Source organism: Micromys minutus, assembly GCF_963924665.1.
Source record: "Micromys minutus genome assembly, chromosome: 27".
NCBI lineage: Eukaryota > Metazoa > Chordata > Mammalia > Rodentia > Muridae > Micromys > Micromys minutus.
The window spans coordinates 40,540,102-40,563,221 of NC_137962.1; the positions used below are offsets into that span (position 1 = coordinate 40,540,102).

Sequence of the window (23,120 nt, forward strand, 5' to 3'; positions counted from 1 at the left end):
AATTCCCCCTCTAACAAAATGCTTCTGTGCCCCAATCTGTCCAGATCAGCTCCACTGACCTCCGTGTTCTTTGGGGCGGCTGTCACTAAGGCTCCTGTAGGGTCTCATGGATCTGGGCAATCTCATTCAACTTCTCCTCTAACTCCTGAGCCAGGTCCCGCAGTTCTTTGCCTGACTCTGATTTAACTCCATCATATAATTGCATTGAGTTCGTTACAAGGGAATACACATCCATTAGAAGGGAGACACCTGCAAAGGCTGCGTCCCTGATTCTGGCATTTCTGGCCATTACTAAAGCAGTGCCTTCAAAGGCATTCTGCACCTGACTAGCACGTGGGGCAGGGATTCTTCCAGAAGTCATGAGACAATTGGCATCTGCAAGTAACTGAGGGTTGGCTCTGGCTACCCTAATGGCACGAATGTGTTTTCCCAAGATTTTCAATTGTTTGATGACATTATAGGTTGTTCTAGCAAGGTTGAGTGCATTCTGACCCAGGACAAGAACTGTGTTCAGCGTGTCCATGGTGTCTGACATCAGGCGCTTGGCTTCATCTTCATCTGACAACCTGCTTGTTTGCTCCACAACTGAAGTGGCAGCTCCAGTCACAGTAGCTACTGTCCCCAGCCCCACCCCAGTTGCTGAGAGCAGCAGACTTCCCCCTGCTGTCATAGGAGCCAGAGCTAGACCCAGGATGCTCAGGACTCCTGAGGCAGTGCCAGTGCAGGCGGTCACCACATTGGAGATGGTGCAGTTCCTGTGTACCTGGTCAAGATGGTCTGCCAGAGCTCGGAGTTTCCTGATGTTTCTCTGCAGCTTCCTTTTCAACTGAGGAAAATCTTCCACAAACCTCTTCCTGTCCTGCAGTTCTTTTTGAAGTCTCTCTTTGTCTTCCGAGGTGGGGAGTTCCAGGCGCACCTTCAGAGCTCTACACAGCGAAGCTTCCTCATCTCTGTAAAAGAGGTCAGAGTATCAGGAAGACAGCTTATTTTACTGTAAGACGGGCTCCCTATGATCTGTCTTCTCAAACCTCAGACTTACATTATAAGACCACAGGGAAGTACTTTATAGATGCGCAGGGCTTTGCATTCTACAAAGAACATTTGATGATCACAGATGCTCCATGGTCCTTAGTCTGCAGGTGTCAGTGTGTAAAGTCATGTTAAGACACACTTCATGACAGGCACATGATGAATGTGACTTCACTAAAGGTCTGAGCCATCACTACCAAAATATTTGCCTAGTGTGAACTCTGTAGATGAGCACAGGGATATGGGATTACAGCAAAACTGGGGACATGCTGGGGGTCCCCTGGCAATTACCTGGCCAGTTCAGCCTCTGCCACCAACACTTTCCAGACATCGTCTTTGGCAAGCAGGAGCTGCAGGTCTTTTCTGCTGACCGTGTCCTGTAGATACTCAATGACATCCTGGATGAATTGTCTCCTCAAGACTTGGGAAGACAAAAATCAAGTCAGAAAACAGTATGGACAAGTTTGAACGGCAAAGAGTAGGAGGCATTTAAAATCCACAGTGTTCACATCTGCCATTGGGTACCTGATGGACTGTTGGGGAACGAGGTGTGCACTTAGATTCATATGTAAAAGGCCTTATGACAGGAACTGATTTTATAGACAGACTTTTAAGAAAGGGAAGTAATGAGAATGAGGTGATGTCACAAACATACATCTCTAATTCATGGGAGCATGGCACTGATAAGAAATAGAACAGGCCTCATTTATATAGTGTCACCTATCTATATGTCACCTATCTATCTATCTATCTATCTATCTATCTATCTATCTATCTATCTATGAATCTATGAATCTATCATTTATTGATCTCTCTATCTATGAATCTATCTCAGGCTTTTTCAATCTTCCTAATGCTGTGACCCTTTATCACAGATTATTATGTTGTGGTGACAGCCAATCCAAAAATTATTTTTGTTGCTGCTTTATAACTGTAATTTTGCAACTGCTGTGAATTGTAATGTAAATGTTTGATAATTCTCATGGTTTTAGGGTAATTCCTATAAAAGCATCCTTTGACCCCCAAAGGGTTTGCAACTCCCAGACTGAGAACTGCTCTCTCTCTACTTACCTATCATCATCTATCTCTGTGTCTACGTGTCCCTTCCTCCTATTGGTCCCTTCCTGCCCTCTCTATGCACACAGGAGAGAATGTGTGCAGACTCTCAGTTAGCAGGCTGCTGCTACCAAGCAGGAAGAGTGCTTACACCACAGGTGAGCTGCCATTCCTTCATGATGGGCTTTGGATTTCAGAACAGAGGGGACCAAAGGACTTTGCTCAAGACCTCAGCCTGTTGGACCATGGGATGGCAGCTTTGAAGACTCACACACCAGGGAGTTGACATGGTGCTTTGCAGTTAAATGAAATGTCCTCTGCTCTGAGCAATCTAAAGGTGAATCATTCTGCCTCAGATAATGACAACCTTGAAAGGTTGACTTCCATCTACCCTAAGGCTCTTGCATGTCAACAGTGACACCAGAGTTGTGAATGAGATTTTCAATACCTTGGAGGTTTATGACTACTCTGAGATTAGTTTGTTGGGTAAAGGAAGCATTTTGCGGAAAATAGAATTCACAGTGTCAGAACTAATTGCATGTTGGAAAAGAAAGGCTGACTGTGGTGGGTTGACTGGAATTGGCCCCCAGAGGCTCATGTGTCACAATGCTTGGCTCCCAGTTGGTTGATCTCACAAATAGTGGCCTTCATGGAGGAGGTATATTACTGGGAATGGCCTTTGATGTTTCTAAGCTCAGGCCATTCCCAGCTTTCTCTCTCTCTGTCTCTGCTCTCGCTGTGTCTGTCTCTTTCTGTCTCTCTGTCTGTCTCTTTCCTTCCCCATTAAATACTCTCTTGTATATGTTGCCTTAACATGGTGTCTTAGCACAGGTATAGGAAAGTAACCAAGACATCAGTGGGCACCAGGGGGAAAACTGTTGTGACACACCTGACCATGTTGGTTCTGAAGGACTGGAAGACTTAGGAGCTCAGGACTATGAAAGTGGACACTGTGTAGGGGTTAGTGGGCCATCCTAGTAGGAGCTTGGACAACAATAAAGCTGAGAGCAGTGTGTTAGTCCATGAAGACCTACCCAGCTCAGGAGGCTAAACTGAAGATTGTTGGTCTACCTTTGTTGGCAGAGGAGATTTCAAGACAGCCTAGTGTTGATTCTGCTACTTTGTTCTTAGTGACCACCCTCATGCAGATTTACCAGTGAACAACGTTTCACTATGGCCCCAAATCAGCTCCTGCCCCCAGGTTTCTTACCTCTTTGACTTCCTGCCATGACTGTGTTTGATGATAAACTGTCATGTGGAAGTGGAAATAAACTTTTTCATCCACAGCTGCTTTTGTTCACAACGTTTAGTCATAGCAGTAGAAACCCTTGCTAGTACCCTTCCCCTGGTAAATTTTTGTAGGAGAGGAAGGACTCATTGGCAAGAGCTGCCAAACATGTGAAACCTGGTTTAATAGAGACACAGACAAGTGTTTTCCCATTGTGGATGGGCAGCGTCTAGAGATTCCTCAGACATGGGACATTTTCACTAAGCCACATGTCCTGCTGCTGTCCCCATTCCCCGGTTTTCTCAGCTCCTCTTGAGAGGCAAGGACAGGAGGACAGGATCTCTGAGCATGGCCCCAAGACAGAGTCAAGAAGAACAACGTATACCAAGGTTCAGGAGAGTCTGTTTTGGGAATTCTCTTCCTGTCCTAAACTCAACAGGCTCTCAGTGTGGAGGCTCAAAGTTCTAGACCACACTCAGGAAACAGAGAGAAGAGGAGCCAGTACCTCTGGAGGCCATGAGGCCTGCTTGGTTCCTGGTGTGGAGTCTCTCAAAGGTCTTCCTCACAGCTCTCTGTGAGTCCAGGCTAAAAGGAAGAGAAAAACAAACTGTGGGATGGATTGGGGACAACTTTAATTGTTCTCTCTGAATAGCACAGCAAGTAAATCAAAGGATTTCTACACCACCATAGCCCCTCACCACCTGTGGCAGGAGAGAGACAAGGCTCTGAGGTCATGAGCAGGAGAGCTGTTCCAGCCCCTCATCAGCTGCAGAGCTCGGGAAGAGCCGGCTGAGCTCCTCTCCTGGATTCCATAGCTGTCCAGCACAGGTGAGCTCAAGCTTGACCTGGTGGTGGGGGTGTGGTGGAGTCAGAGCACTCCCAGAGAATCCTCTGTGAGGATACAGTATGGACAGTGCACCAAGAGCTGAAGGACCTCTAAACAGAATAATGACTCATTGTAATGAAGATTTACGAGGAATGCTGTGTGGACAAAAGGGTGTTCTCTGTGTACATACATACATACATACACACACACACACATATCTGTGTGTTTCTTTCTTTGGGGGGAGATTGCAAGGTCAGAGGAAAGACACAAAGGGACAGGAAGGTGAGTGTGATTGAGGTGCATGATGTAAAATTCACAAAGAACCATTATTTTTTTAGAGTGACTGATCCCAGGCCTGGAGCTGCTGCTTGAGGGGTCAGTCCTGGGCCTCCCCTCAGTGTCTATCACCATAACCTACTAAAGTGCAGCAAGGATGTCCTGCCGGACACAGAAGCTGGTGCCTGTGCTTTCCTCTGAGCTCCCAGCCTCCTGCGGTGTGCTACATACATCTCTGTCCCTGTAACCCACACCTTCACAGTTCCTTTCTTAAAGGTCTCAACATGGGTTGGAGCATCTTCCACGGCGGGAAAGTTTGAGTGTTTGCCGAGCACAGCTTTGGTTCCATTCTTCGTCTATGGATTTTGGAAGATCCAATGCACAGAACTGGTCTTAGCTTTCTGCTGCTCATCCCTAGACTCTTATTCATGCTTCCAGTGCAAAGCCATGATCCTGTGACAGGTTCTTTCTACTGCCCTCGGTCCAGCCTGGGATCCCCACGGTGAGCCCTTTCAGGACAAATGGAACCACCACATGCTCACCATTTTCCATGACAGCAGACACTGACTACACACAAACCTGTAGCTCCTGTCATATGGGGAAGAAGGAGTGAGGCCAGGCAGTGACAAGTCACCCCTGCCAGGACTCCCAAAGTTTTCTTTTGGTCCCTTGCCCACAGCTATGTCCTGCCCAGTCCTAGGCCAATTAATATTCAGCTGCTGGTCTTCATTCACCTCGTGAGGATGGTCACCAGATTACCACAGACTCCTGCCCACCCTGTATAGAAGCCACCCTTCTTCCAGGCTGCCCTTCCTTCTGGACCTTGTTTCTTGCAGGCATGACCTGGAGTCAGTAACACAACGACCGAGTGACTTAGTTGTGATCAACCAGACACACGGAAGGCTGATGATGGGGTCCTGCCAAAGGTACTGGAATGACAAGAGAGCCTGTTCTCCCTACCTCTTGTGTCCTGTTTTATATGATACAGGACCCAGAGGCTGTTAAGCAGAAAGAGTGGGATTTGGGGGAACCCTCTACTTGGGTGATGCATCTGAGTTTCCTGTTTCTTTGTCACTCTGAGCTGGTGGGATATCCCAGTTAAAAGCTTTTGTTCAGTGCATAGTTCCTGGGACTGATGTCTAGTACCACAAAAGAAATGAAAGGAAATGAGAAAGGAAAGGCCAAGTCTCCTCCCCACTTCCCTTAAGCCTCCTACTAATCTGCTACAGTCTCTTAGGATGTGTACTTTATGCTTGCCAGGAGGGAGTGTGGGAGGTCCCAGCCCTTCCCTTCTGATGGCCAGAGGAAGCCCAGGCTGGGAGCCTCCCTTCCCTAGCTGTGCACAAGCTCTCCAGGTGGGGCAGGGTAGAGGCTCTCAGCAAGTCTTGCTTCCTGGTGGCTGCAGTGCATCTTCCTAGGGCTCAGGACAGAGTGAACCTGAGAAATTTACCTCCCAGGATCAAGTTGAATCCCATTTACCTGACAGATAGTCTTAGACCTATTGCAGCCCCTCCCTCTTTCCTATCCACTCCCTCTTTCCTATCCCCTCCCCCTCTTCCTTTCCCCTCTCCCACTGCCACCAGCAGCAGCTTCCAGGGCTGCTGCACCATGCTGAGGCTCTTCCACCATTTTCATTGTGGGTGGTGCCTTCCCTGGGCTGGTAGACCTGGGTTCTATAAGAAAGCAGGCTGAGCAAGCCAAGAAAAGCAAGCCAGTAAGTGACATCCCTCCATGGCCTCTGCATCAGCTCCTGCTTCCTGACCTGCTTGAGTTCCAGTCCTGACTTCCCCTGGTGATGAACAGTGATATGGAAGTGTAAGCTGAATAAACTCTTTTTTACCCAACTTGCTTCTTGGTCATGATCTTTGCACTGGAATAGAAACCCTCAGACACTGCTTTTGCAGACACAGAAATGATTTTCCCTGCCTCCACCTGTAGTTTGGCCTTTGACCTTTTGATTCCCCTGGGAGCTGGCTGACCAGGACTCAGACAGTCCTTGAGCAGAGTCCTGGGATGCATGGTGATCTCATCTGAGAGATTTTCAGCCCGTGTTGAGTTTATGGCAGAGAGGGAGAGAGGGGCAACTAGGGAGCATCTTGGTGGCAAGTCTAGACTGGATCCTGACCCGAGGTCTAACGGGTTTCAGACCTGGGACAAAGGACTAGGGTGCATATTTTTACACACCAAAGCACACCTCTCTTCCAGGTTTTTCTAGCACCCCTAAGTCCCTACCTGACATACCTTGCTCCCAACCCTGAACTTCTGACCTTCACCTGAGGTTCCGTCCCATATAATCTAGACATTTTGATCTCCTCCTCCTCTTCTTCCTCCTCCTCATCTTCTCCTTCTCCCTCCCTCTCCTATTCCTCTTCTCCACTCTCAGTCCCCACACCCCTTTCTTTCTTTCTTTCTCTTTCCACCCTCTAACTCTCTCCTCCATAGTGACCCCCCTGGCCTTGGTCCCTGGAGCCATTGAACTCACCCAATTGCAGCTTCCTAATAAACCTGCCTTTAATATAATCTAATCTGGTTTAAATCAACTCATTCGGATGATGCCCGAGAAATACCGTATCACTGACCTTGATCATCTCTCTCTTCAAGAGCTGCTGGGTGGATGAGCAGGTAGTGACTCTTAAGAAGTTCCCAACTTACTGGAAAATCTTCCTGTGGCTGAGGGGGAAGGGATCACACATGTCCTTCCCATGTGTATCAGCTCACTAGCTGAATATCCAGGGAAAAAGCAGTTCCCTGCCTGTTATACCCAGTCACCGAAAGTGAAAGTCTCATGTTCCAGAGCAAAGTCAGACGCACACAACAGTATGTCCATTTGTAGGGAACCTCCCAAATTCCACCCTCCTGGCTGACTCATGGAACAACCTTAGTTCCACAACCCCATGCCCTTCTCAATCCTTGACACCTGTTTGGGACTTCTCTGTAGACTCGAGGAAGAAAGACCAGCCATCATAGATTGTGAAACCCTCTTTCAATTACCCCCAAATGACCCTGATGTATCCACCCTCGATCTCCGGCAGAATGTTCCTCCCCCCTCCTCTACCTCGGCTGCCACTCATCCTGGGGTCTCTTCGGCAGACATTGGTGCTGCTGCTTCCACCATGTCTGGCACCTGGAAATCTGCCTGCATGGCTTCTTCTGCCTCCAGCCCAGGATCTGCATCTGGAATCATGCACTGCTTCCTCTCAGACTCTCCCAGCATCTTCCACAACACACCCCTCTGGTCCATTCTTGTTTCTTATGGTACTTGAGTTCCGCCAAACCTCTTTTCTCTAAGCTCACCTTGCTTGGTGGCTGTTGAACAGCTCTCCTTTTCTCTTAACAGACGGGACTCTAAGCAAGGCTGGATGCAGGGATCAAGTGGCCATTACATCAAGATGGGCACCCTTCCATACATGTGTTCCTGAGGTTTGATGGCCATCTTAATCCAGCTTCTCAGGGAAGGACAGCAGGTGACACTCACTGGGTCTTCAAGCTGCTGCTGGCATCTCTTAATTTACTACGTTTGGAGATTTAGAGTCATTTCTGAGACACAGAACATCTCAGTGTTTTATCAAATCAACATGTTTCACCGTTGATAATGGGGGCTGTGCTGTGTTTTCTGTGAGTGGGTGGAGAGGTAATGTCTTTCATACCACAGCTCAGGGACCATTCAATAGTCAGTCCATATTCAGACGGCAGACACGTGTGAGCACATGTTTTTTCATTATTATCATTATTTTCTCCAGCTGTCCTTGTCCCCGTTTCCCTCGGTCGTTAGAGGACACCACAGAGAGCTGCAGAACCATGACACTGTCCATGAGAGCTGTGCTGCCCATGGGCTGGCACGGTGGAGACCCCTGATCATTGCACAGTGTGAACTGGAACTTTAATCTCCTCCTGAATGGAGCCGGGGGAGGGGCTGCAGGACCCTGCTGCAGACTGATCTGAAGGAGAAAAATAAGAATCTCCACCTCCAGGTTCACAAGCAGAGCCCATCCCTCAGTGACATGCCAACAAATGTCACCCAGGGTGCCTGCCACTTCAGAGGTGAGGATGCTGGTAACACCTCTCTGGTCCAGAGGAGATAGCAGCCAAGGGACATGGCCTTAATGCAGTGGGAGGCAGCGCTGCAGGCTGCATTGGCTTTGGGAGGCAGAAGATGAACACAGGCTTTACCTGGGAGACTGCCTGGGAGTGGAAGGGAGAGCCTCTCACTGCAGTCTAGATGCCAGATTCACGCTCTGGACGTCACACACACACACACACACACACACACACACACACACACAGGGCATAAAAGGGCCACACTGAACCTTTACTTTTGCTTTCATCTTTGTATAACTTTTTAGATAAAACTTACCTCATAGCCATAAAGGCCGTAGCCATGTAGAGCCCTTACATGGTTTTCTAAGCACTTTCACATGCTATACATTCATAGCAAGTTTAAGTCACTTGTTCATTGTAGAGCCGTGGAGCATACCAAGAACCTTGGTAAGGTTTAGTGGCTTCTGAGACCCCAGCACTCGGGCACCCACTGCAGATGATAGGCGTTTCCCTGCTTCCTACTAGATTCTGGGTGTCGATCTTTTAGCCAAGAACAGTTTTCCATGAGGTATCCAGAGGTCCTGAGGGTTCAGCCAGTATGCTTTCCTTCCCTGACATTCCTTCCTGCAAAAAGTGATTAACCTCTGGTCCACCCTTAAGAGGTGGTGTGCACCCATTTTCCACGATAAACTGTCAATAGATGATGTGGATAAACAGGAACTCTCTTTCATCGAGAACTGCCCTGAGGAGTATGAAAAACACCTTTGTCTACAGAGCCACACCATCTAAGTCTCCAGCAGAAGGTCCCTCAGTGCTCCAGGACTGGCCACCAGTGAGTTAAGACAGAGTTCCCCATTTCCACCTGGTTCTGGGCTCATCATCCTCAGCCCACACCTTTCCACACCCAACTCCATTCCCAACTCCCTGTGATTCAGTGGGGTTTGGATGTCCAGGAGTTTGGGAACCCCCAGCTCCTGGCTCCTCATCGCAGGCCTGCAGGCACTGACTCTCTGTTCCAGATTGCTCTGCACGGTTTCCAGCTGCGACTAGACGCCTGTGAGTCAGGGAACCCCAGCTTTGGCCTCAGTCTATGCTGTTTCTCACTCAGGCTGAGGCTCACATCTTACGCTGTGTTCTCTCACCCCATGAGTCATATATCAGCGCTTCCCTGATGGGGCAGCACCCTATGATGGGGCAGGGAAAATGCAGTCTAGCCAACAGTGGGGCGAAATTCAGACCCACAGTCCATGTCATAGGTCAATCATGTTTAAGGAGTTATAGCAGACTTGTTTACATGTCTTTCCATCAAGATTAGTACCTGACTAAACATTTCTTATCTATATTCTAGCTCCACAAGTTAATTACAAGTTTAAAGCAATATTATTTATGTCATAATTAGAAAGGTCTTGTCTTTTGTGTCTTATTATTTTTTTCTCTTGTACCTTGTGTCTTATTATTTTGAAGTCTTGCGTAGATAAACTAGTTAATAATTTATTTTCTGCCCTTGTACTTATAAGAAATTGCCCATTTGCAGTTTATAACCATTAGTTGTTGAGATTAGTGGCCTCATTCTTAACCTAAAAGGAATGTTTTCCCCGACTGTAAATTTCTTCCAAGCCTATTTTATTTTCCTAGTGCAATTAGCTCATGACACAGAACTCTATTTGCCTCTTTTTATTCTACAGGGGGCTTAAGGTTACTTGAATCAGCTCAAGAGTTCTATAAGATAATTATCAGGAGTTATAAAATCATCAATTTGTCTAAACAGCATTACTACATGAAAGTACATCTTCATGTTGATTCTGTGGGAAATCTGCCTAATAGTTTGAGCTGATGCCCAGGAATCATCGGGCTATGTAACAGTGACAGGAAAGTCACATCAGCAGGGAGAAGCAATCCTGGGATGAAATCTATGGGGTCCATGCCTCTCAGAGCACACCCACCACAGCCATGCAAAATGGTAAGGCATCTCCAAAACTCACACATGCTTGCCCATAACCTTTTCTGCATGGCTTCTGTCACCTAACATCACTCAGAGTCTTTACAACCATGTGAGCCCACAGGAAAGTGAAAAGACATTCATCACATTTCTGTCTTCTTTTCAGTTGGCTCCAAGCCTTCTATGAGACGCCAATACTCTCTGAACTTTTTACTAGGTGCTAACTGTAACCTGTCAGCCAGGTAACAACAAATACCCAATTCCCTACTCTAAGGTGATCAACCGCCACGGTTAGTCCACTAGTCAATTCGTTAACTTATCAAAGAGGTCTCTCATTAAAAGAGGACAAACAGGTTTACCTTGCTCACAGGCTTTGTGTTAAAATATAGAATGGGTTTTAGATGAAACTACACTAAAGGAACATGTCTTACAATTTTGTTCCCATTCAGAGTCTACTCCTGCTGTCTTACAGACACAAGTTAGCTGCTTTTTCTGCAATACAGATTTTAATGCAAAGTTATGCTAATATACCTCCTTTTGTGAACTGAAAATTCTTGTAAGCTTCAGGGAATCCAAGAATTCTTAGACTTGGATCCTCTTGCTACAGGTCCAATGGACCAGATAAGTATATTTTCCTGTTCCTGAAAATGGGATCTTCCCTTGGTTTTAGGATTCCTCACATTCTCTAATTACCAGAAAATGTTAACTTCTGTTTCTAGTTTATAGTTACCTCAACGGATTTGTCTCAACAGATTTTCACTTGGCTAACAGACTCTATCCAGAAATCACCTGGGGACTGCAGACTGCTGAACTCTGGTCTGAAAACTGATATAAACCAGTCCAGCTGATATGACTGCTCCCTCCCTGTCTTTCAGTCGGGCCAGCTAACCACATGCGTCTAATAAATATCTCATTACACAGCATTTGACTGGCCTTTCACCCTTTCTGGGCCCTGATAACAACATCCTAATGTCAGCTGAGAGTAGTTATGAAAGAGAACACATCATCCATTGTCCTGCCTAACAGGCTGGCAGGCTGAGTCAAAAGGAAACTCCCCGGCATAAGGGACGAGTGGCCTGTAAACCAACTGACAGAAATAATAATCTGGCTATCCTCAAAAACACTACAAAAAGGGGACCTGAAATAAATGACTAGTGGCCCTGACCATTTTCAGACTCCTTCTGGACAGTAACTTTGATGGTTATTAGATCCAAAAATAAACAAATGCCCATCCTAGAGTTAAAGATTTGACCTGATCTTCAACTACAGTGTTGAATGTAACTCCCAATATTGACCTATAAATCTCACCTGCTCAGGAATGCTAGGAATTGCAGTTCTTGGGAAAGAACAAAGCCTTATGGGAAAACGCAGCATCCTTTCAGTTTGTCCTTATAAGCCCCTGCAGCAGGTGACTCAAGGCTGTTCTAACTGGGAAATTCAAGGGGAAATGGTCCTGGCTTAAGTCTACCTTTTGGCTAGTATTTACCATTTAATAAATGCTTGTTTTAAATTTGGTCCAAAATTGTGAAGTTGGGTTTTCTCACAAATCCCAGGATTAACAGAACCTGCAAAGGCCAGAAGAGGGTGTCAGATGCCCTGAATTGGAGTTACACAGCATTGTGAGCTGCCTTGTGGGTGATGGAAACCAAACAGGTATTTTCAAAAAGAAGAGCCAGTTCTTTAACAACTAAGAATTTTCCTGCCTCAGAAAGTGTCTATGTAGACCAGGCTGGGCTAGAACTTGCAATCTTTCTGCCTCTGCCTCCCAAGCTCTGGGATTACAGGTATGGTTTCAAAGACAGCGCCTCGTGTCAGAGTGGAGACTGGTATACAGGCTTCCAGGCAATTATTTATTTTAAATTTATTATCAGCGTGTGTATGTGTGAGTACACATACCACAGTGCTCCTATAGAGGTCAGAGGACAACTTTTTAGAGTTCTTGCTGTCCACCTTCCCATGGGTTCCAGGAACTGACTCTTATCATGTTTGCACAGCAAGCTCCTTCACCCAATTGGTCCAACTTGTTCACTGCCCCAAATTTAATCCTTTGTCATTCACAAAGCTGATTGTTCTCCATGATGCTGGCGACATCATGGAGAGAGAGATGGGCTCGGCCCTCATTGTGGAGAGCTCAGAATTCAGTGTGGGAGAAAGTGTTTCACCGGGTGAGGATGGTTAAAAAAAGAATTAGCTGTTGGCAAGGGTTTTGTACACTGTATATTCAGATGATGATTTCTGTGCCCCAAATGTGGTTATAGCTCAGATATGGGACATGGGCTTGTAATGATTAGTGAACTGTCAGAAGCCATTTAGAAATGGCTATGGCAAGCAGGTGACTTTTATAAAGGTGGGCCACCATTTTACATGGCTGTGTTGAGTGTTCTCTGAGATGCATGGTCCTCAGAGACTTCATCCCAGGATTGCTTCTTGCTCCTGATGTGCCTCTCCTGTCACTATTACAGAGCCTAATTATTCCTTGTCATCAGCCCACCCTATTGGGCAGATTTCTTGCAGAATTAACCTGAAGATGAGCTTTCATGTAGTAATGCTGTGCAGATGAATTGATAATTTCAAATTTACTGAATATGATTTTATAGAGCTCCCAAAGTAATATCAAGATCCCTATAGAATAAAATCTGCAAATAGAGCTCTGTAAACCTTCATGTGTTATGGACTAACTGCACTAGAAAAAGAAAGCAGGCTTGGAACTAACTTGCCATCAAAGAAAACATCCCTTCTAGTTTAGGAATGAGGTCACTAACCTTAATAACTAAAGGTTATAAGCTGGGAATGGGCACTTTATTGTGAGTGCAAGGACAGAAAATAAATGATGGACTAATTTATCTATACAAGACTTTGAAATAATAAGACAGAAGGCAGATGATTTGTCTATTGAAAAAGTATGCTAATGTATGACATAAAAACTATTGCTTTAAACTTATAATGAACTTTTGAAGACATAAAATACATAATGAATGTTTAGTCAGGTACTAGTCTTAATGGAAAGACCTGTAAACATTTATGCTGTAACTCGTTACACCTTATGTACCTATAACATGAACTATTAATTTGAACTTACTCTGTAAGTTTAAGTAACTTTACTTAAAACTATATATGTTTAAACTAAAGACTTTAGAAAATCATGTGATCAACCATCCCAAGAGGGTATAAAAACTAAGAACAAGAATAAACTGGTAGTGTAGCCTTTTCATGCTTCATCTAGTATGTGTATGTGTCTCTCTTTGTGCCTGACTTTCTTTCTTTTCTTTTCTCTCTGGCTTAAGAAACATCAATGGACTCTGAGCCTCTTGGTCAGCAAGAGGTCTGAGTCAATGAGGATCTAAGTTTCATTTCTTAAATCCTCTACTGGTATCAACAGGAGTTAATTGCTGGAAGCCATCAGCTTTTGGCCTCTAAATAGAAATAGAGAATTACATTCCCCAAACTTATCCAATTTTGGCCCCAATTGCCAGTACCACCCTCACTGCCTTTCCTGGCTTCCTGAATGCCCAGTAGGCCTTAGCAGTGAACCACCTCCTGTATCAATGTGGTGTCAAGAATGTGCCCCAGTTTTCTTTTATTGGTTAATAAAAGACTAAACAGCCAAAGACTGGACACAGGAGATAGGAACACTGGACTTCTGATCCCAGCCAGGAGTTCCAGGGTGAAGGAGAGAGGCTGGGGTGAAAACTTTGGCTTCTTTGGAAAGGTAGATAAGTCAAAGGATATTTTCCTGAAGCACACACAGGTGAATGGAAGTTTTGCTAAAGCAGACACATGAAAGAATGTGTTCACTCAAGCAGACATAGGTGAAAGGATGTTTTGCCAAAGCAAAAATAGGAAAGGGCACATGATGTTAAGAAGGACCCAACAGAGGACAGATGGCACTGGATGGTATTGGTACGCCTTACCATCGCTAATTGCTCAATGTTTGTCTTGACTCCACAGAGAGAAATGCACCAAAAACCTTCTGGTGGGTACTCTGTCAGCTTCTTGCAGCCTCCATGGACTCAGGCTAATTGACAGAGTGATGTCAGCTGATACAGACTCTTGTGGTGAGGCAAGGCCCATGGGAGGACAGGTGATGTTTGGACAGAGTAGAAATAGGGCTTAATGAACAGTGAGGGGCTTGCACAACTACCTTTGCTATGTGTCTTGGACTCGGGTCTTTGTCTTTCCTGATCTTTGCTTTATCGAGAGAGGCATAGCAGAGAACTCCTCCTGGTGTCCCTGCTGGTCCTGGGCAGCTCCTGAGGAGGCCTGGCTGTTTCTGGTAGGTCACGCCACCTCTCCTGATTTGTGTTTGCTATCTCGACACTACTGAACTGGACTGCTGGTGTATTTGTGAAGTGCTTGCTAGTGGATGGAGCTGGAGCTGCTGTCGCCGATTCCTGTGAACTGAACTGCTCATTTCCTGACAACACAGGTTTGATTTGCTCCAAAGAACACTATATAAACAGGTCTACTCCCATATCCTAATAATCTTTCTTTTGCACTACCTTTGATGGGTGATTGAGCTACAAGGGAGGTTAAAGCACTTAAGAACTCATATGAAAAGTAGATTTGAAAAATCAAAGCTACAAGAGGTCACAGCCACAGATAGAGTCACAGATACACTTGGATTTTAAAAATAATTGCCGAAATTCAAATTCAAGTTCTCATGTATATACAGCAAGTACTTTACTATTGGCAGAGCCATCTTCCACCCAGTTTCTCTATTTTTGTTTGTTTGTTTGTTTGTTTTTAATTTGAAAGACACAGTCTAACTAAATAGCTTGGGCTAGACTAGAATTTGTTATGTAGATCAGGCTGGCTTTGAACTCACAGGGATCTATATACTTCTGCCTCCTGAGTGTTTGGATTAAAGGCCCATGCCACCAAAGCCTGGCCTTGTTTTGTTTTGAGACAAAGCCTGTCTATGAAGTCCGTGCTGACATTGAATAAGACATCCTCCTACCTCATTGTCCTAGCAGCTGAAGACACAGTGCAACTCTATGTGTAGTTGGAAAGAATCCCCTTTAATATACTGGCCATACATGGGTAGTTCATGTATGATGTGGCTACATGTTAATATACTCGATGGTCAGAGACTGGCTATGGTAGACTTTTCATTCCTTAAAAATGTATTTGTTTATATGTATTTTATGTATATGAATATTTGGCCTGCTTGTATGTTTGTATACCACACGCATGTCTGATGCATGTGTTCCTGATGCCTGAGAAAGTCAGAAGAGAACCTTGAGATGCCTAGATTGGGAGTTATAGATGGTTGTGAACCATTGTGTGTGTGCTGGGAATCAAACCCAGTTCTCTGCAAGAGCAACAAGTACTGTTAACAGCTGACCCATCTCTCCAGACCCTAGATTCTTCACCCTTGAGTGACCTAGCACCTTGGCTGTTTGTTTCTCCCCTCCCTCTCCCCTTCTCTTTCTACCTTGTTCTCCATTCACCTGCTCACACACACTTACTCTGACTCTCTTACCCTCTCTCACTGTCCTCAGTTATCTGTCTCCTCTGTCTCAGCATCTCCACGATTCTCTCCTCTTTCCCTAATCCTGGGCAGTCCAGTCAATGACCACACTCAGCCTTTCTTTCTCTCTCTGATCTGGACTTTTCCAGATGCCTTCAGCTATCTCTCTCTCATATCTACAATGACAATCTTACCCATACAACGGAGTGGCCGTGTCAACAGTTTCTTTACTGCATACCTCATACCCTGTAGAATAATTGTCTCGAGGACACTGGATAGCAAATGAAGAGGGGCCGTGATTTACAAAAGAGAGTAGATGTGTTGTCACAAAACTAACAAACATAAATTTCAGTCAGTCTGGGAAAGTTTACTGAGCATGAGTCCCAGGACTGGTTGATTAGGGCCGCAAACTACCCTTAGGAGCTTATTGTGACATTAAGTTAGAATCCTACAGATGTCTTTTTCTTTCTTTCTTCTTTCTTTCTTTCTTTCTTTCTTTCTTTCTTTCTTTCTTTCTTTCTTTTCTTTCTTCTTTAGGACAGGGTGTATTTTATTTAAAACCCATCAGTGAAGTGGACGGCTTGGGTCTCTGATAAATCATTCATATTTGAAGCATAAGTCAGTAAACTTGTGATCTAGGTGAGCCCAGGTCTCAGCAATGGCTGTGGTATTTATTGCTCGACATAAACAAAGCTCTCTGGACCTTGGCCAGGTCGTCACTAGGTACCACAGTGGGAGGCTGGTAGTTAATGCCAACCTTGAAGCCAGTAGGGCACCAGTTCACAAACTGGATGATATGCTTGATCTTGATGGTGACAATGACAGCATTGACATCTTTGGGAATGACATCACCATGATACAGCAGGCAGCAAGCCATGTATTTACCATGGCGAGGGTCACATTTTACCATCTGGTTGTCTGGCTCAAAGCAGGCATTGGTGATCTCTACTACAGAAAGATACTCATGGTAGGCTTTCTCAGCAGAGATGACAGGGGCATAAGTGGCCAGAGGGAAGTGGATTGGAGGGTAGGGTACCAGGTTGGTCTGGAATTCTGTCAGATCAACATTCAGGGCCCCATCAAATCTGAGGGAAGCAGTGATAGAAGACACAATTTGATCTATCAACCTGTTTAGGTAAGTGCAGGTTGAGTGCTCAGTGTTGAGGTCTCTATGACAGATATCATAGATGGCCTCATTGTCTACCATGAAGGCACAATCAGAGTGCTCCAGGGTGGTGTGGGTGGTGAGGATGGAATTGTAGGGCTCAACCACAGCAGTGGAAACCTGGGGGCTGGGTAAATGGAGAACTCCAGCTTGGACTTCTTTCCATAATCAACAGAGAGCCACTCCATCAGCAGGGAGGTGAACCCAGAGCCAGTTCCCCACCAAAGCTGCAGAAAACCAAGAAACCCTGGAGACCCGTGCACTGATCAGCCAGCTTGTGAATTCTGTTCAAGACATGTCAATGATCTCCTTGCCAATGGTGTAGTGGCCATGGGCATAGTTATTGGCAGCATCTTCCTTGCCTGTGATGAATTGCTCAGGGTAGAAGAGCTGGTGGTAGGTGCCAGTTCGAACTTTATCAATAACTGTGGGTTCCATGTCTATGAACACTGCCTGGGCATGTGCTTGCCAGCTCCTGTCTCACAGAAGAAGGTGTTGAAGGAGTCATCTCCTCCTTCAATGGTCTTGTCACTTGGCATCTGGCCATCAGGCTGAATGCCATGCTCCAGGCAGTAGAGCTTCCAGCAGGCATTGCTGATCTGGACACCAGCCTGGCCAACGAGGATGGAGATGTATTCACTGTGGTTGCTGCTTCCTGCCTGCTGGGCAGCTGGCGGAGAGGAGGAGGAGGCGCTGCTTCTTACAGCGGGACTCTCCGGTGGGCAATGTAAGAGAACCTCCTACAGACATCTTAAGCATGAAATCCACAAACATTTGTGCCAGGTCATTCCACCAATCAGGATTTCGGGATATAAGATTTTCTTAGGAATGCGTCTTTGTTGTACATATATCCTGTCCCATTGGTTGGAGTCATTGACTGTGGCAGGGGACTTGGCCTTGCCTAACATTCCTGTATTGCCAAACAGGATGTCAGTTTCCCACAGACATGCCTCTTCCTGCCAGGTAGAATGTCAGTTCCCAGGAAGGTCATGGGAACTTAAGACTTTACTCAACCCCTACTCACAGTGAAAGTTTTATTCCCAATAGCTTCTTATATTGGTGCAGGTGTCACTCTTATGTTGGGGTCCATCCTAGGAGCAAAACTAGAAAAGCTCATATACACGTACAGGGAGTGCTGCTGGAAAGCTGCTCTGGGTCCAAGCTTACTGTGGCCAACTGTACAAAGCAGTTCTACCTGACCTCCACTGTGACTGGCTTCCAGCAACACCAAAGCACAGCACGTAACAGAGCAGAAGTCAACTTGGAGCTGACGACGTTTCCTTATAACATTATAACATCATAAAATGGCTGGCTAGACAGATGAGTCTTAGAATTGTCCTGAAAGGAGAGCGGGAGTTTGTGCAAGGAGGGAATGCACTAGAGCCCTAGGTCCCCCAAAGCCGAGGACAAGGGCTCAGGCTGCAGAGAAGGTAGAATTCACAAGACAGAGAAGAGAAGAAGACAGGGAGAGAAGCCACGAGTCTGGAGAAGCTCTGCCATGAGTGGAGTGCATGCTGACGTGGGAGACATGGAGGAGTGTAGCCCAGGCTGAAGGATCAGATGTTTGGGAGAACCAGGGTTCAGCATCTTCTGAGCATAGGGGTGAAGCAAAAGGGGGAGGCCACACGTGACAAATGAGGAAACGTTCTCCTTCAGTGAGCACTGAGGAGTGGCTCCCAGGTACCATGGAGGAGACCATTTACTGCAGATAAAAAAGGCAGAGCATGGCCAGAGGCAGGGACATCTGAGAAAAGCCAGAGTGACATCACCATGATGGGGTGGGTCATATGAGCTGAGGGAAAGTTAACAGAGGAGAGAGGGGAACCAGCAACAGCAACCAGGAGCCCCAATGGTACAAAAGGGGTGGGTAACCAAAATGGCTGGATTATATAAGGAAGAGCCTGTGGGGGGTGGGGCAGCCCAGCCCCTGGGCTGCAGAGTTTGCGGTAGAGAGCAGAACATGCCAATCATACCCTGGAAAGGGTGGTGACTGAGGGATGCTGGGAGAACCTGGTGGGCAGGTCTGCTTTGATCTGTTAAACAGGTCCCTCATCCATTTGTCCTGGGGTTTGGGAGTTGACAGCAGCCTGGGTAAGATTAGTCCTTGACTAAATAATTCTCAGATGCTCATGAGAAGCAGTTAGAGAGATCTGGTGGATCAGGCTGAACTGCACTCTAGCATCATTTTCTAGAATAGTTAGAAAAATGAAATGATTCAGGACCTAACAAAATACAAGTAGTATTTTTTTTTTTGGCACCAGCAAAAACTCACACCATATAAAGATGTCAGGAACTGTGGCTCAAACTGATAAAGAAACTCACTAAATCAAAAATGAGACAGGGCTTGGCGATGGCAGTGCTCACCTTTAATCCCAATAATGGAGAGGCAAGAGGCAGGTGCATCTCTGAGTTCGAGGCCAGACTGGTCTACAGAGTGAGTTCCAGGACAGCCAGGGCTACACAAAAATAAAAAGCCAAAAAGAATAGAATAGAATAAAAGCAAATTAAACCCAAACCACAACGTCACTCAGGGCCAGGGAGCTAGCTGGCTCACAGGATTGCACGTGTCATTTTTGCCCTCATCCTGGGTCTCCATCTAGCACCGGAGTCCACAAAGACCTGTGTTTTGCAGGTAGGGATTCAACACTGAATTTAGTTTTAGGACCTTCAGTTGGCCTCTGCTGTCTGACATCTGAAGTGCCCAGTGGCTCTAGAACAGCATGCAAGCATTGTTGTTACAAATTTTATTTCTGATCTCAATTAGCTTGGTACTTTAGTCATTAAAGAGGTGTCCAGGGAAATCCAAAGTTGCAGGCAGGCTCAGTGGTGGTGGTGGTGTTGTGTGTATCTGACGGACGTGGCGTGGGCCAGGACAAGAGGTCACTTATAGAAGATTCGAAAAAATATGCAGAAAAAGATGATGGACCCTGCAACGATGGAGCCCAAGATATAAAGGAAGGTGCATTTGGAGTTGGTTCTGGCCTTTTCGTATTCCTTCTGTTCCTTGTACAATCTAGTCTGAGTTTTAGGGGAGAGGGAAAAAGATTAGTCTTGTGGGCTATCAAATAGGTGGTGGCGAGATACCCTGGGGGTTAAGAGCCCACACTGCTGTGACAAGAATTCTGAGTTCCTTTCCCGGTACCTATGCTAGAGGCCCACAGCTGCTTATAACTCAGCTCCAGGGGTATCTGACTCCTTCTGTATTCTGAAGGCACGTGTGGTTTGGACATGTATGTGCACATGCACAAAAAAAATATATATATATATGCAATTAAAATGTCTTTTTTTAAAAAAAGGATTCTGAGGCAGAGGGTGAAGTGGGGAGCTGAGAGGACCCAACATGGGGTGTGGTTCTGAATCTACGGGAAGCAGGGGGAAGTGAAGGAAGAGAGGGGGGTGAAGAGGGGTCCTGTAGAGAGTCACCTTGCGACAAGAGCGATAAGCTAAGTAACCTAGTGGAAAGAAAAAACAGAAAGCAAATTTGGCTAGGCAGCGGTGCTCCTGGATGTGTGGGATGTCCTCAGAGTCAGCTTGTTCTTCATTCTCTTCCTCGATTTTGACAGACATTAGTTCAGACACCTGGGGACAGACAGTGAGTGAGTGACTCCGGTCTCAGCATGGGATGAAGACTTTGAATTCATCCACACTTACCTCTTTCTTTTACAAAAGCTTTGGGGGCTGCAGTGTGTTAGACCTGAAAACTGCAAAAGATAGACCAAGTGATTATCCGATAAAAGCAAACTTTGTTAAATACGGGCCAGGAAGATGGACACTGGCCCAGGCGGTACCAGGGATTCCCAGAGAATGGCTCTGAGTTAGGTTATCTGGGGATCTTAAAGGCAAACCCCACGAGGCTACAGTGCTTCCAGCCTTCATCCAATTGGAGGCAAGCACACACCCTGATGTACTTCCTGCCGATGGACCTCCCACCTATGTGTGGTGGAGCACATGCTGGGCAACTGGCCAACAGAGCTTGTTTACTGAGGCCAGAACACCTGACTGGCTATTGACATGGACCACAGCCCCCAGTGCACCCGGAGGTTGTCTGCCCTGGAGCAAGTGGGGCTTACAGGTTAACTGCAGCCCTTACAAAGAGATGGCTGAGTGGATAAGAGCATTGGCTGCTTTCCCAGAAGATCCTGGTTCGATTCCCAGCACTCACATGGAATCTCACAGTCTCCTGAGGCCAAGGGGATCTGAAACCCTCTTCTGGCCCCCTGCACATGGTGCACAGACATACATGCAGGCAAAACCCTCATACATAAAAATAAGATAAAATACATAAATTGGGAAAAATTAATCTTGTGTGTGTGTGTGTGTGTGTGTGTGTGTGTGTCGGTATGTGTCTGGGTGCAGGAGCCCAAGAGAGTCAAAAGAAACTATGGCTGGGTTCCCCTGGAAGAGCAGCCAGGGCTCTTAAACTGTGAGCCTCCAGCTCTGGGTGCGTCTCCTTTTTTAAACCCACACATTCCTACTTGGCTGATCTAACATCAGCACTGAGTGCTTTAAACATTCTCACTGACTCCATCTGCCAAGATGTCCCACTAATCTTTGTCATTTGCTCCAATCCCAGACCTTCCCACCATCCACACTCCATCATCTCTTCTCCTGTGTCCTCAGACTCCCTCTCTCTGTGTGTACCCCTTCGTAATTGCTTCGGTGGGTCACCTATTGTCCCTTCTGCTACCCCGAACATCCTGACTCTGGTGAAGTTTTCTCTAAAATATCAAATGGCACCTTAAAACATCTGCTACCCAAACTCTGCCCCCCAAAGCCCCCCATAAAACAGACTAAAAATAAGACTCTCTTTGGGCATGGTAACACATGCCTTTCATCCTAACACTGACGCAGAAACAGTAGGTCTCTTAGACTTCCATGCCAGCCTGGTCAACACTAAGATTTGTCCAAAGTAATACTGGCTGTGCCTCAGAAAGGCAAGAAGAAAGGGAAGGGGTGATTGGAGGACAGAGGGAGGGAGAGAGGAAGGGAGGGAGGAAGTAAGAGAGGGAGGGAGAGAGGGAGGAAGGAAGAGAGGGAGAGAGTCTTACTGGCATGTTGGTCAATCCAGCACTTTGAAGGCAGAGGCAGGAGGATTGTGAGTTCCAACTAATCCTGAGATACGTACCGAGGCCATGTCCCAAAAACACTAATCCAAGGAAATAAAGTAAATAAATCTGGCTATGGAGGAAGGTTCAGGTAGGAGGAGTCAGTCTCTACTGCACAGCTAGCAGAAAGCCAGCTTGAACTACCCAAAAACTTCCTTAAAAACAAACAAGCAAACAACAAACCCCCAATCCAAACCAAACCTAACAAACAACCCCCAAGGGAGAGAGGATGGTTCAGGGTAAAGTATAGGGAGCCATATTGGTTTTGGAACTGGCCGTTTTTGTAACTGTTTACCTCAGAGTGGCTATGTGACTCTGGGCCGTATACCCAGATAGTCAGCTCTAATATGACTGCCATAAAGTCATGAGATTGTTTGACAAAAGCCTTTCCCACGTACTGATGGCACAAGAAGACTCTGAGAGCAACCACAGAATGTTCCCGTCCCAATCACAAACTGCTCTACCCTGAGCAAACATCAGTTATCTCCGCCAGAGGGTCCTCTCCTTCCTGCTATCGCTGCCATGAATACCCTCTTCCTGTCACTAAGATGCTGTAAAAATTCCACTGCACCCTGCTTTCCCCTTTTTGCCCAGCCCATATAAGCTGTAAGCACCAAACCCTCAATGAAGTCTTGACACCATCTAGACTGACACTTGTCGTTCTTTGTGCACATGGCTTCCTTTCTCTCTTGCCCCCATGACTTTCAGGACGAAGGCCTCTTCAGAACCCTAAATAACTGGACCTGCTGGACAAGTAAGTAAAGTGTCTACTGCACAAGTGTGAGGACTTGAGTTCAGATCCTCAGTCCTCAAGACAACTCTGGATATGTTGACACCTGCCTGTGTAAGGCTAGAGACAGGCTGAGTCCCAGGGACTTGGTGCATAGCCAGTCTAAAAATAGTAAGCTCCAGGTCCTGGCCTTCATAGGAGCACACACACACACACACACACACACACACACACACACACACCACACAAGGAATCATG

General features: G+C 46.2%; 1 protein-coding gene and 1 pseudogene across 2 annotated transcripts in view; both read right to left on the minus strand.

The window, feature by feature from the left end:
- Positions 1 to 85: 85 nt before the first annotated feature.
- On the minus strand, positions 86 to 9,439 carry LOC308438391 (apolipoprotein L2-like; the record flags this gene model as incomplete). Its single annotated transcript, XM_080939744.1, has 4 exons — positions 86 to 950; positions 1,321 to 1,450; positions 3,819 to 3,898; positions 9,348 to 9,439. 4 exons carry the CDS (start codon positions 9,437 to 9,439, stop codon positions 86 to 88), a joined length of 1,167 nt encoding a protein of 388 aa, XP_080795870.1.
- Positions 9,440 to 16,459: 7,020 nt separating this feature from the next.
- Positions 16,460 to 23,120, minus strand: part of LOC308438392 (tubulin alpha-1B chain-like) — a 38,012-nt pseudogene continuing 31,351 nt past the window's right edge. The window contains exon 2 of the transcript in view: positions 16,460 to 17,697. The product of the transcript in view is annotated as a tubulin alpha-1B chain-like (transcript). The remainder of the gene's footprint in view (positions 17,698 to 23,120) is intronic.